Raw genomic sequence first — 16057 nt, forward strand, 5'->3', positions numbered from 1 at the left:
ATCTGGGCACAACAGTGACATTTCCCCACCAGCTAATTTCAAGGCAAAAATCTTGCCATAGCCACATTATAGACTGGTGTGACTTATTTTCTCAAACCAAATTTATCATGGTTGAAACACGACCAGGGGATAGTTTAATAAACTAAGGCATGCAGGACACGCCAATGAAAGATAACGCAAAGACATATAAAGGAAGATAAATAAAAACAGAACTATTAGTACAGGGTGATAATATAAAAAATTTAAGAGATTGCTGTGTGTTCCAAAGAGAATGGGAATAGATTAACAGAAGGATCAGAAGGAGAAATGGCATCATGAAAAACCAACAGAGCTGACACTTTGGAAAGGCAGGATCTGGGACACCTGTAAAAGCCCCAGTGATATATAGACATCTCAAGCCTTAAAAACCACTTCACTTACAGCATCATGCATCCTAACCTGCCACCTCCATTTTGTGTGAGAAGAGTACATCACTTAAGTTTCAACTCTTCACATATGAGTGAGTATTTGAATGCTGGGCTTCAAAATTAAACTCACAAACAGTTTTCCATATGGTACTGTGTGACCTCTACAAAATACAATGGTATTTGACTATAGCATTCACAACTGATGTATAGCAAGGCTGAGAGCTGGTAAGCCTTTCCCATGGGTAGAACTATCTATTCCGCCTCTATAAAGAAAGAGGGAAAGAATGTAAAAGAAATAAAGAAAATACAGCATAGCAGCAAATAGCCAGCAAACTCAGAGAACCATAAGCCTATTTCCTTAGAAATCAAAGTACAAAAATATTCTATGATTTTGTAATATAGTAAATGATTACAAATGCTTAACTAAAGATGAGATAAATTCTGCTTCATAGAGAGTGGTGTTTCTGATGAGGTGGCATTTACCTTAAGATAATGAGCAAATTGAACACTGTTAAGGCAAGGAAGGAAGGAAGGGAGGGAGGGAGGGAAGGAGGGAAGGAGGGAAGAAGGGAAGGAGGGAAGGAGGGAGGGAGAGGGAGGGAGGGAAGAAGGGAGGGAGAGAGGGAGGGAGGGAGGAAGAAAGGAAGACCAGATAGTCTATCATTAAATAAGTGTCTACTGTAAGAATGGCACTGTCAAACATATGAATATATTATCCTTAGTTCCCACAACAATGGTATTTGGTGAGAGTCAGAGCACATAGTTAATACTCGTAAAAAGCAAGATTGCAAATACTTGTGAAAATTCGGACAAAGGGCTCTCCCTCTCTAAAGGGGTTACTGAAAGCATCATCCGTGACACAGGAGACTTCTTCAAGGATCCTTTCCTGCTTGTATTTATCTTTTAAAAGATCCAGTAAGGCACACGGAAAAGTACTAACTAAAAATCTTCTGGACCTCTCGAGGTTTACCAGGAACTATCTCCTATGAACATATATGATAAAGAAAATAACTAGAATCAGGGATTCCTCATCACACAGCACTACTGATTTCCTCACGAGTGGTTATTCCTGGCCCACTCACAGATCATGAACCCTCCCTCAGGTATCCTCACTGAGTTAGATTCCTGGATATGGCCCTTGGTTTAAGGTCTAATAGATTAGTTCATTTCCCCCATTCACCTACCTGCCATTTCCCCCATTCACCCACTCTGCCTTCTGAAACTAACTCTGGCCACTGAGGTAGGGTTTCTTCTATCTCACCTCTTAGTGTGGTTCCCATGATGATCCACCCTCCTTCCTACATGTGGCTTCTTGTCCCACCTACACAGGTATGCTACAGTTAAAAGGACAGGGACAGTCAGCTACCAAGCATCCCTTTGTAATAAGCAAGATGGTGGGAAAGGACAAGGAACATTGATAGTTAAGCCACCAAGCAAAATATTCCCAGAAGCAGAAATGGTGTCTCGGTTGGTATAGTGGCCCGGTGTCTATAATCACAGTGCTGGGGAGGCAGAAGCAGCTACATTGCAAGTTCAAGACCATCCTGGGTTACATGCAGAAAAAAAGAAAACAAAAGGCAGAAAAATCTAGAACCTTGGCCATCTGATCCACACAGCATCACTATGAAACTCACTGTGTCTTGCAGTACCAATGGTCTTATTTCATGCTCACAGTCACTTTTCTCCTCTCCTATGCCTACCTTTCCCCTGGAATATCGAATGAGTGATGGTTGAACCTTTAAAGTATTTTGCTTGAAAGGTTTCCAGATTCTAACCCAAGTTTCCTATTTGATGGTAAAAGTCTAAGGTCTTCTTTTTTTTTTCCAAAGGCTTTCAAAATTGTGTGTGGGTCTGCTTGTGGTTATGGCTATCTATGTGGGTATGTTCAACAGTATGCAGGTGCCCATGAAAGAAGAGACATTGAATTCCTTGGAGCTGGGGGTGTATGTGATTGTGATCCACCTAACATGGGTCCTGGGAACTAAACTTGGATCATCTGAAATAGCAGCAAGCACTCTTAACCACTAAGGAATCTTTTCAGCCATGTCACTCAATTGTGACACTTCTCTATTTCCAATAACATAAGCCATCAGCATGACTATTGATTTCTCTATAGTCACTCATCTAAAAGAAGAATTAGAATATCATAGAACCCAAAGCAAGTTAGAAGTGAGCATGTCTCATTTGCCCAATCATAATATCTAAAAGAAAAAAAAAATGTCGCTGATCAAGAGTCCTTTACATTTACATTCGCAGCATTTCCATGCCTAAGCAAATTCTCTTATTTGGACACTTTTGAGTCATAAATTTCTTTATAAATGAATTATCTCCTCTTAGCTCATTTGCTCTTCCACTGGCAGAAAGAATAGATGGATGAACCTTTTTCACTAAAAAAGAAACATCCCCAGCCCTGTATTTGTGATGAGAGTACATGGACACAGTGCTGATTCATCTTGTTGTCTAAGTAGGTAACCTTCTCTATCTTGGGGCAGAGATAGTGTGGTGATTATGTGGTTCTGCCAGAATTTCTGCTACATACTGTTACTGTGTCTCATATAGCAATGGGACAAGTATAAAAGGCAATTAACTTCTCAGTGATGTTGTTTTATTATGATCAGACATACAAAAGAAGGCTGAAGTGTGTCTCCATCACTGCAACTACATGTAAACTCTGGCATACAAGAAGAAAACCCACTGGACTTGCCATAGAGTTAATACTTTTCAAGCACTAATTCCCATCCACACCCAAATGCTTTCCTGCCTGCCAGTCTCACTGGCTGCTAGATAAGGACCCAAAGCCTCATGATGGAAGCTTATGCTTACTGCAGCCTAACACCCACACTCTGTCCTACACAGAGTGTATTACACATTATTCTCTGAAATCAATCATTCTTCTACAGTCTTGTGCATGCCCAGTCACTGCCGCAGACACTTCCATTTCTGTTCTGCTTTTCACTTCCTCTTCTTCAGCAAAGCTACATCCTAAGTTAGCATGGGTGCTCTTTATGGTCAAGAATCACTTCTGCCTTTTGTCCCCCAAAGATTAATGCTGTGTTATAAAGACTCTTGAGTTCTGCAGCTAGAAAAACATGGATTAACATCCTAATCTTCTCACTGGCCAACTGCTGCCTATCCATAAGAATATATTCCACTCCTTTGAGCTTCAGATTTCTTCTCTGCACAGGACACATATCAAGCTTTGAAAATAATCATCTGAGTTACTAACCCCTGAGCCCCATCTGTGAGCCAGATTAAAATACTGTTTACATATTTAATAAAGAATTACTTTTTAACCTAGGTGTGGTAGCACACACCTATTATCCCTAACTTGGAAGACTGAGGCAGAAGTATTGCCCTGAATTCAAGGCAACCTGGGCTACCAAAGAAATGCAAAGCCAGCGTGAATGATCAAATGAGACCAGTCTAAAAAAAAAACATACATATACAAAAAAAGATTTTATATCTTTAAATTATATAAAAATTTATAAAACTTAAGCTTGCATTCTCATGCACTGTACTAACTAGCTTCTCTACTAGAAAAAGTAAAAATAAAATGTTTAAAATACATGGTGTAAGCCACTCAGACCAAGGCCTTGTTTCACAGATTCCATAAAAGTATTTTTGATAAGATAGTCTATCTAAAAATAGGGAACTCTAGTCAGACTACAAGCAGTCCATTCATTCTATCAGCATCATTAATCAAATGTGTGATGACAGCCATCCAGGTGTGAGCATGCTAACATTTATCACAAAAGGAAAAAAAAATGTCTTCCAAGAAATTCCTTCTGACTCAGATGAGTGAGCCTGGTGTCGCCCTCCCCCAGCCTTCCAGCTACTAGTAAGTAGGTGATTTGCTGATGGTGCAGACAACATTCCAAGCTGATTATTAGGTCACATGAGCAGAAAAGGCATCCCCTGTTCATGAAACAATTACGTTAATCCTTTAATTTTTTTCAGAGCTTATGCTTATAAAATATTCTAATCCTCTAAGAATATAGGTTTGGGTTGCAGCTGGTGTTTGAATATTACTTGTTGAGCTCATTAGCATTTTTGAATTTCACATATTCATTCCCACAACCCTGAGAAGAGCAAAATAAAGGATTATTATTTCCATGTTATACTAGCAAACAAAGGCTCCCCAAGCCAAGTGAGGTGTGTTTGAGGTCAAACGGCCAGTCAAGGCCAGACAGGACTTGAATTTTGATTTTCTGAACCAGCACTATTTGCAATGACTCTATAAACAAACATAGTTCATAATAATGAAGGAATTCCTCTTCCTCACCAGAAAGCCTTAACTTCCTCTGGTTTCCTTCAAATTTATCCTGGGATTAAGTCTTGATTGTGCCTGTACAAATGCAAGGGTTGTTTCTTTTCCTGAGTGGAACGATGTTTGAATGACTGGAAAAAATTATCAAAATAGTTTTGAGGCATGATGTGCGCAGACATGATGACTCTTATGTCATGACCTAGAGACATAATGACATATCTTGCATCTACCCATAAAGAATCACATGAAAGTTTATTTCTAGTCCAGTGGGAATCTTAAGCAGAAGTGGGTCAGTGTGATTGCTTAAGCAGCAACAGACCATAGACTAGAGCTTACAGTTCTAAGAAGGTTTTCATTGATTACAACCCAGACTGTAAAACTTATTTATGAGCCACATTTTGAGCATGGTTGCTTGACTTTCAAATGCAGACATAGCAAAGGTAAATTATCTGCATAAATGAGAATATGGATGAGGAGGGTTGTGAATGTGTGACTTCAAAATTGGAAGACAAGCTAATGGCTGACTTGATACTTCTAAATATGGAGAGAATAGCTATGTAGATGAGTAGATGGAAACCGGAGTAGATGCTTGAACATCACTACAGCATGAGTGCTTAGATTCCAGAAACTCTGATCTAGAACCCCAAGTGTAAGATATATTGTTCCTCACTTGAATAATATCTACTGCATCAAGACATCAACAACCACCCAGCTTACATAGTTAAAACAATAATTTATCCGAACTAGAAATGGTTATAAATTAGAAAGTTGCTAGTCAACACGCACACATTAAAAAAAAAAAAAAAAAAAAGGCACAGGTGTGGTGGCACAGGCCTTTCCTCCCAGCATTATGGAAACAGAGTCAGTTGGATCTCTGTGATTTCATGGCCATCCCGATGTATATAATGAGTTCCACACTAGCAGAACTACATAGTGAGACCCCCAACTCTAATCATAATAAATATTACTAAGGTAGACTGATTCAAAGGCACAATAGTCAGTTCCTCATTTTGTCACTTATGACTTGCTACTGTTTAAGATAGAACAGATTCATGCTTAGGTTTCTAAGCTAAGTCAGAAACTCTCCAGCTTCCCCTTTCTAAGACTCTGCATTCTATAGCTCTATCTACTCTACCTGTCATATCTCTTATTTCTTTCTCTAAAAGAAACAGAAATTGGGTGAAAATAAATTAACCACTGTTATTGATCCCAAAACATGATTTTTTTTTTCTGTTCTGGATGCCAAATATAACTTCAATGAGATTAAAAATAGAACTCAGAAATGACTGAACTAAAAGGAGTAAGAACATTCAAAAGCATTCCCCTTCAAAAACCTGCCTTTTGATGTGGTTGGAATCCAAAAAGAAAAAAGAAAAAGGCCTGTGCCTTCCACAAAGCACTTGAAGGATTAATATCTGTCTTCTTTGATTACCCCATGATAAAATATTATAATATAATCCTATAATTTCTGCATCACTTATTTGATACTTCAGCCTTATATGAACAAAGGGTCTCAGAGCCAAATGTAATTTTTATGCATATGTGAAGCTGAGAAATGCAAAAATTTTGATCCCAAGGTACCTCAACCTTGTGTTCCATTGGGAGAAACTTTCAGACTGAGCAACAGCAAGGAAGAGCAAACTGGTGACCTTGATGAAGACACAACCATCTCTTTCTGGCCTCTGTCTGTCTCAGTGGCCCCAATGATGTCATTATATTTCTATTGTGAAACACATTAGAACTGGAGCTACCAAACTTTGTATTTATTCCTAGGAAATCACAACATGGACACATTTTAATTTAGGTGTTAGTTATTTCAAAACTGAAGAGCAGCAGTGTCCTGATTTAAGATAAATCTAATGATGCATGTTGACATTAATTGAGAAAAAAAAGTTTTATTTTGCCAAAGGGAAGACCTTTGTGGACTTGGATGTAAATTCAGTTTTGTAATTTGTATTACTTTTCAATCCCATTGCAATTTAAATTTTTCATGTATTTCTTGCTTATGAGGACTGTAATATTGGAATAATTACCATCCATTTAAAAGTAGTAAACAAAGGTTCAAAAGCAATTTGCCTCATCATGGTGTTGAATCCTTAAAATCCTCTATTCAGAAACTTCATTGTTTAAGAGATTCACTTGGCAAATATGTTTGTAAGTTACATTGGTTTACTAACATAGGTTTTTCTATAAATTTATTTAAAAGGAATTAATTGTCTATAAAAACAGTTTCTATAACCAAAGAGCATCAAACATGACTATATATAATAAAAATTTAAATATATTCTAGGATTATAAAATTACAATATTTTGTAGTAAACAATTTCATAAACATTAGCACAATACACACACACACAAAAAAAACATGCTGTTATTTGCTAATGAGTTGAAATCTTCTAATTGAGCCCATGAAGAGGAAGATTAAGCTCATATAAGGCTGAATCCTAAAAATGCCAAAATGAAAGATAAAAAGAATTCCAAGCCAAGCTTCAGTCTTTTCTCATGCAACTTCACCACAAAACATTAAGACAAATTGTGTTTTTTTCTGCTTGCTTGTTCTGTTTCGCTATTAGTAATCAGATTATTGGTTTATATACCTTGTACTTACAGGTCATATAAAACAGTCTAATAAGAAATAAAACAGTCAGTAAGAAATTAAATGCCTATCTTAAAAATTTCAGAGTGTAACAGCTGAACCCAATACAAACATCAGGATTGTTTGGGGGACCACTGTGGACCAGAGGGATTATACTACCTCACTGATCTCACAGTACTTTTCCCAAAGCAAGTTCCTCTTCTAAGTTATCACTGGCACAAGGAGCGATGACTTTGAAGTACCAATTAATATAAACTGGGAGCAGGAGAGATATTAATTAAACGTGACACTCTGATTATTTAAACCTTCTATCTAAGTTGATCATTCAGAGCACGGTGATGGCTTGTTCTTCAAAAATGATGGATGGTATCAAGCTTTAGTGACTCCCTCTATATCTGTGGTTTCCAACACTTTAGAGCAGAAGGGACAAATGATGTGAGAAGAACATGAGAACAAGTCTAATAGACAGGCTGACTAATCTCAGACCCCCAAGGTCAAACCAAAGCAATCCATTTCTTAGCTTTCATCAACACAAGACATGATTTATCAATCGATGAACAGGATTTCAAACATTATACATCTAAATGATATGTTCTTTGTACTGTGTAACTTTTCGAACATTGATAGATTGTGTGATATATTCCCTACAAAAGTAATGTCATGAGGCAAAACTCATTATATTTCCCAAAACACATTAAAAAAAAAAAACCTGAATATGTCATCTGTCATTATTATGCCACATGCCATTTGGGGAGATTATATTTCCAAACTAGATTCCTTGGAATTCTATGCCCTTCATAGTTCAAACCTTACACAATAATGTTCCCTGAAAATAGTACTCTTATTCTACTGCATTTATTAGTTGGGTTGGTCAACGAGCTATGGATAATTATTAAACAATATAACAAAACTATTATTTCTTGTGTGGTTATAAAATTTAAAGGAGTTTGAGAGCTGCCTTGGTGGGTAAAGTGCCTCCCACCCAAGCCTAAGGGGCTGAGTTCAGGTCCCCAGCTTCTGTGTGAAATTCAGGTGGTGGTGCCTGTAATCCCAGTGCTGACAAGGTAGAGACACATGGGTCCCTGAAGCTCGCTAGCCAGTCAGTCTAGCGAGACAGTGAGCTCTAGGATCAGAGAGAGACCCTGTCTCAGAAAAATAAGGTTGAAAGGGATTAGAAAAGACATCCAACAGGGGCCTCTGGTATCCGTATGCATGCATACACACATGTGCATATGCACCGGCGCTAATATTTATAGAGGAGGAAGTACTGTTAAAAAGAAAAAAAGGCCACAAGGAAATTTCTTAACTGTAACGTAATGCAAGTGCAAGCATAGATATTATTGCCAAGCTGTTCTCTCCCTTGTTACAGCACCTAACAAATGTTTTATGAGGCATGCCTATGATAGCTCAGAAATGAGTTCATAGTGTCATGTTAGGTAACCTGGGAGATGTCTCACAAAGAGACTCCTTGAGAAGAGTAGGCAGTGGATATGAGGAAACTTCACTCTTCATCCTGCCTCTCTAAAATCGCATTGCTATTTTCACTGACTTGAATTAATTATCGCCCTCTCTCCATTAGTTTGGGGAAGATCGGATTGCTCACATGGAGGAGGTAGTAAAAGGGTTATACCCTTGGCTGATGATTCATTGCACCAGCTGCCAGCAAGTTGCATGTCTCGGCACACCTGGACACATGCACTGGTGACTGATTAGGAAACACATTTATCTTGGCTCATCACAAAGGAGACGCAACCATAATTACTCTCCCTTGTAATGAAAGGCATTCTGGAACCTGTGTCCACCTACAAAATAATACAAAGTACACTTTTGGACCAGATCCATGTAATTGTGCCATCTGTTCTAGATACTTAGCTCTAAATATTTCCCACATCTTTCTTGTGGTCTAAAAATAAAATACAGTTTGAAAAGACCTACGCTAACTGTTAAAATGGTCACAAGATGTCATGTTAAAACCTAACACTAATGAAAATAATCAAAACTCCGAGTTTCTTTGGTTGATGAATACAAAACATGACCTTAACCTTCACTGTGTACTTAGGAAATTTTGCGGATTTATCATGCTTTAATTTAGAGAAAATGAATATATTGGTTAAGTTTTGCAGAGTCTTCTAAATGAGAACCAACTTAACTAAGTATGCTATGTGAAAGAAGAAAAAGGAATCAAAGCTTTTGTTCTTCAACTTGTCTCATTGTAATGATTTCAAAATTCTGAGGACTCTTAACATGTACTAAGAAATCCCTTAAGTGAGACCTTAAAGTAAGACACTATATGAGAGATTTCATAGCAGTTACGAGAATGTCAGTTTACATCTAATTGAGTTGTTGGCCAAAGGGGTCACACAGGAATCTCCAAACAAACCAGGCTTGCTCTCCACACTGACAGCAAGGTCCATTGCTGAAGACAACACATACACAACTCATTGAACATGGGGATGTATAGCCAGTACCTACATAAAGCCTTCACCTATATTCCAAGGACCTTAGAACAGGAAGGTACTCTGCATACTGTCAAAAGAGAAACAAAACCAAGCTAGTCACAAACCCTTTATCTACAGTGGTGTCTTGTCTGCAAGATATGTGAGGGTGGTCATGGCACAAAGCTTGTGGGAGTAACCAACCAACAACTGATTTAACTAAAGACCCACTCCACGAGATGGAACCCATACCCAACTGCTTGGGTGACCAAGAACCTGAGACTGATAAAATGACGTCTAATGATATTCTGCTAAACTCATAGATCAGTGTGCCTTGCTTAGCCATCATCATCAAAACTTCCTCCTGCAGCAGATGGGAACACAGAGACCCACAGCCAGACACTACACATGAAGTGAGAGACCTTGAAACACTCAGCCTTAGATTGAGATATCTCCATCAAATCCATCCTCTCAGAACTCAGGAACCCCATGGAAGAGGAGATGGAAAGCCACAGGAATGGAGGACCAAGATAGCAAGGCCTTCTAGATCAACATGATCAAAGCCTATATGAGCTCACAGAGACTGAAGCAGCATGCACAGGGCCTGCACAGGTCTGCACCAGGTCCTCTGCATATAAGTATATATTATAGTTTAGCATTTTGATGGGATTCCTGAGTGTGAGAATGAGTGGGTCTCTGACTCTTATGCCTTCTCTTTTCCTTCTGTTAGTTCACCTTGTCCAATTTTGATGAGACAGTTTTTGTTTTATCTTATTAAAACATTAATTAATGAATGAGTTAATGAATGAATAAATGAATGAAAACTAGCCACTAAAGTAAAGGTTAACAACTGAACTGGCGTTTATACCTGCTGCGAGAGGGAATATCAATTTTCTCCAATAGAGTGACACTGGATCTATCAACCACTCTAGGACAGGCCTCATGTTCAAGAGTAGTTGATTGGATGCCACTGGTTTGTGTGTGTGTGTGTGTGTGTGTGTGTGTGTGTGTGTGTGTGTGTGTGTGCTTTTATTTGGTTACAATTTGGGGGAGAGCTGGGGAGCTGGTTTTATTTTGTTTCTTCATTTTGTTGTTATATTGGATTTTTGTTTCTTTTTGAGAAAGAACTTAAAGTTAGGTGAGTAGGGAGGGGGAGAGGATATGAAAAGATTTGGAGGAGAGAAAGAATATGGTCAAAATACATTTAAATTTAAAAATTATTCTAAATAGTAAAAAATATAATTAAAAATCACACTTTCCTAAATGACCAACTTTTATTTCTAGCACCCACGTGGGGAGGCTCACAACTGACATGACTCAAGGAGATCCAACACTTTGGGCTCTGCAGACACCTGCACTCCTGTACACATTCGGACACAAAGACACACACACACATATATAATTTAAAGTAATAAAATAAAATCTTAAAGATTAGATACTGAAGTAAAAGTGTTGTACATAAGTTTAGCAAAGAATGTATCATCATCAGAATCATCACTTCCAGAAACTGAATGTATTTGTGCCAATATTTTAAAATTCTAGTATTTCTTGGGATTATGTGGAGCTTTATGATTGAAACTACAAGTTTCAAGTCCCTCAAAATCTTATTTTATTCAAATATATACCACATAATAATATTCTAAGACTGATTTATAGTTCCTTTTAAAGATTTATTTTGATTATGTGTATGTGTCTATGTCTGTGCACGTACACCCTTGCGTGTAGGTGCTGAATGAACTAAAGGCGTTTGGAGTTACAGGTGGTTGTGAGCTGCCTGATATGGGTGTTGGGAAGCTCATTCATATCCCCTGGAAGAGCAACAAGTGATCACAACTGCTGAGCCATCTCTCCAGGTCCAAGTTAGTTTTTAATTATTATAAAAGTTGTATTTTATTTTTTCCATTATAAAGTAGCCTTACTTCTCTAAATATAAAACCTCAATGAGTTCTATGCACAAAAATAAGACTAATGAAACAAATATTCAACTCCAGCCCTGAAAATTGCAGGGACTGGATGCAATACAATATAGTAATTTTTCATACTCCTTTCAAAAATGACTGAGAAAAGACAATTGCTTGGAATGTCAAAACCTAGAAAACACTCATAAATGAGTAACAGTTTGCCTTGCTCTAAAATAAAAATACAACAATAAAGGTAGCAACAATCAATTATGTGGAGATTAAAAAATAACTCTCGTTAATCTAAATATATGTACTAACTCTTCAGTACACCCAGTAGGCATATACTATTATTATTTTGTACTTTTCAGATTTATTTTAATCTTTGAAGGCAATGTATATGTGCTAATCTCTATGTGGTGGCATATGCACATGGGTACAGGCGTCTATGAAGGCCAAAGTCACAGGACTCCTTGGAGTTGGAGTTAGAGACAGTTGTGAGTGCCTAATGTAGGTGCTGGGAACTGAACTCCAGTCCTCTGCAAAGGGCAGCACACACTCGTAACTGCTGAGCCATCTTTCCAGCCCCCATTTTTTTCTTTTTAGACAAGAAAAATTTCTTTTCAGTGGAAAAATTCACTGAATCGATCCATCGCCATCACCTTTCTTTAGTGTTTGTAGACACTGAAGCATGGGCTTAATCCATGTCAGAAACTAAGAGATGGAATATAGCTAAGGAAGAGACTCCTTCACCCAAGCACCACTCCAGGGACATGCATCAGAAACACCTAACAGTGGTATGAAACACTTAAAGACAACACACACACACACACACACACACACACACACACACACACACACACACACACACTGGTAACATGTACCTAGCAAACACGTCTGTCTAAATTGTTAAGTAACTGAAACTGGAACATGAATTGCTACTATAACACTGATACTGTGATCTAGAACATGTCCATAAACCATAACTTGCTATTTTTCATAATATTCTCTTACATTAGATTCAGCAATTGGTCCTTTAAAATATTTTAGCTTTAAATGCCATACTAAGCCCTAGTTATTTGTTCCACATAATCAGATTTCCATAAATACTTTACATAAAACCTAGTATGAACTGTCCTTTCTCTGCATCACCACACACACAGTAATGAGTCTACAAAACTAAAAAGACAGGCCTACCTACTTATCTCTATAATCAGTGTGCTTACAGTCACTGGGTAGCTTGCTTATCATTCCAAGAAATATAAGAATTGGTACCTGGTAAATATTTCCTCTGCCTTTAATTTCAGTGAAAAATATGAAAATATTCTTACAAATTGACCATCTATCTTAATGAATTGGCCTTCTTCATGTTGAGATTACATATTGATTTACATAGCAGTTGAATCAGATACTATAAGGCATCATGTTAACTTCCATTGTTGGCTTGTATGTTCTACCCTGATATCTCTGATACTTGGCTAAATGCAATTAGCTAACCATCTCCCAAGATACCCAGGGCCATAATTTGATAGTTCATCTTACCTTGAACTGTCAATCCCTTAGGCAAAGTCTCTGATTCCAACCAATTTCACAATGGTATACTTTCTCAACTCCATACTTCCGGCTTTTCTTCCAACAGAGCAGAGCTCTCTCTCTCTCTCTCTCTCTCCTCTCTCTCTCTCTCTCTCCTCTCTCTCTCTCTCTCTTTCTCTCTCTCCCTCCCTCCCTCCTTCCCTCCCTCCATCCATCCCTCTCTCTGTATTGCTCTATTCCCTCCCTCCTCTCGTTCTCTCTCTATCTCTCCCTGTGTGTATCTCTAACTCCCACCCACCCCCGTGTGTGTGTGTGTGTGTGTGTGTGTGTGTGTGTGTGTGTGTGTGTGTGTGTGTGTGTGTATCTATTTACCTGGGGACCCTTACTTACACATGAGACTCTTGATGGAAAACATGCCCTAGGGTAAAGTTAAAGACATCTCATTTTCTCTTTGCTAGCTAACATTCTCCTGTGGCGTCAGTCACACTCTTACACTTCTGTTTCCACACTTTCATTCACAGAAAACACAATAAAATACTTGAAGATAAGCCCCATTCATCCTGAAAGAGGCGCTTAGCACAATGGTTAGAAGATAGCCTATGCTGAATAAAAGCAAGATGAGTTAAATATCATTATATTTTATATTTCTTAAATTTTCCTCCTTTAATTCACAGAAATTTATTTTTTCTATACAAAGTCAAATGTTTATTCACAAATCATGAAAATAATTAATTTTGCAGCCTATCTTGACGTGTTGTTTAATTAACACCAAATCATCTATCAATTTTTTAAAGAAGAAAACATTTAAAAAAAAATCACTGAGCTCCAAAATTTACAAGTTCCTATAACATCTTTCAGTTACTTCACCAAGTTTCCATTCCTTATATTATTCTCTCTAATTGCGTAGATTTCTTTTTAAGGTAAATGTAGAAATAATCAACTTTTTTTGTTCAAACTACACTTATAAAGAGTCCATGTTAGATTACATGTATATGTTTATATAAAATAGATTATATAAAAGATACCTTTATTCTTTCCTACTTTCATATTATAAGTCAATTTAGTATTGAATATGGTATATGATTACATGTAATATATTTAATATGTGTTAATATTAAGATATAACATATATTTTTTGGGTGTGATTTATTGTGAAAATTTTGGTCAGTTTATTTAACAGTTCAATTATATCAACAGCAGTGAAATTAACCAGCCACACTGGGTTTCTTCTTCAAGCCTATTATTCAGTTATAAAATTCAAATTTTATTTCTAGCAAAAATCTCACAGTAAAGTAGGTTACTTACCTTTCAGGATTTTCTACTTCTTCAGTAATAAAGTTGAGGTAAAACCTGCATTATTAGTAAACAAATAACTATTAGTTATATTTTGCCACCACAATCCAAAGTTTCACATGCTAAACTTTTTAAAATCAAACTAGAATCACGAACATGACAGAAAAACTGTATGCAGGAAGATGCAAATGAAAAACCAGTCAGAATTCGCACAGAACGTTTTCTCCTAGATCATAGCGGAAGCATTAAAATGTGAGACAGGATGGTAATGAGAGTGGAAAACCCCGTAATCTGTAGGGCAAGCTCACGGTTTACAGGACGGCTCAGAGCAGCATGATGCTACGCCCGGAAAGGGCGCACGAGCTGGAGGGGCAGAGCCAGCCCTGAGCTACGGTGGCAAAAGCCTTTCCAGAGGAAATTCCTCCCGACCTGAGACAGACACACAACTTGACCTTACTGAGGTGTCATGAGGCCATTCCAGGCTGAGGTTGGAACGAAGCCCAGAAGTGTGCCACAATGGTTATGCACAGGGAAAGGAGAGATGCTATAGTATCCAGCCAAACAAGTGTGCAAGAAAGCGTGGGGGGGGGGATTAAGTATAAAGTGGCCTGTGCTTCCTGTAAATCTAAATTTAAAGCTAGAAACAAGAGGATCCAAATTATGTGAGGGCAGCCTTGTAGAGAAGTGCTATTGACTTTATACACAGAACACAGTGTATGAGCAGGGACCAAAACTTGTAGAAATGATAGTTTATTACATGTCTCAAATTATCTAAAAGAGAAAATTTCAAATGTTTTACCACAGAAAATTAAAATCTATACTTTGTTATGGAAGTGTTATTTTGACTTATTTATTTCATGTTCTATTCATAAACCATAACCTAATTTCTTTGTACCTCAGAAATGCATACTATTTGCCACTTTAGTTTTAAACTAAAATGAAAAGATTAAACCTTCCATTCACACTTCTTCCCTTAGAGTCACTGCCCATATTTACCCTATATAACCCAATTCACAGGCTGATGGAGGGAGGGAGGTCTTGGGTATGTTCAGGTAGTTAATTGTAGGCACATTGTTACTTATTACACTGTCCATCAAGAACAAACAAAACAAGGAATTTCGACCATTTCCCAGGTCCATAACACTTTTTGGAGAATTACATGTAAAAGAAGCATTTTAGGCACAAAATATTTAACTTTCAATGCCAATGGAATCTCCAAATCTTATCCTAATGTCAGGGTCCAAGAAATTCTGATTGCTCTCTTCACAATGAGCTTCTACCAAGCCCACACAGACATGGCTAATGCTTTCCATCCTTGATTTCATTTTCCAACCAAAAGGGACTGCTGGAGGACCTTTAAGCCCTACTAACTTCTTCCTATGCCTCCCCAAAGCACAGCTGAAGGAAATTAAGAATCCTCATGAGAACAGACGAACATAACAATAAGAACTTGCTATATCTTCTTTCTATAAGCTCTGGGAACTCTCACTGAATGGAAAGTCAAGCATTCTACGGTTATCTTATTATTCCTTGGTGCTAAAATAGCCACTTGCATGGCACAGGGGATTGCAAGTCTGAAATCCAAATTCTCTTCTCTCAAAAAACAAATATCCAGAATATTAGCCCAT

At 37.7% G+C, this 16057-nt stretch overlaps 1 protein-coding gene across 1 annotated transcript in view; it reads right to left on the bottom strand.

Annotated features, from left to right (window-relative positions):
* The window catches only part of Slc7a11 (solute carrier family 7 member 11), a 75052-nt gene that overhangs the window by 31444 nt on the left and 27551 nt on the right, over positions 1 to 16057 (bottom strand). The window contains exon 6 of the mRNA XM_028873390.2: positions 14442 to 14486. Coding sequence (XP_028729223.1) covers positions 14442 to 14486 — 45 coding nt within the window. The remainder of the gene's footprint in view (positions 1 to 14441; positions 14487 to 16057) is intronic.

Source organism: Peromyscus leucopus, chromosome 6, assembly GCF_004664715.2.
Source record: "Peromyscus leucopus breed LL Stock chromosome 6, UCI_PerLeu_2.1, whole genome shotgun sequence".
NCBI classification, from domain to species: domain Eukaryota; kingdom Metazoa; phylum Chordata; class Mammalia; order Rodentia; family Cricetidae; genus Peromyscus; species Peromyscus leucopus.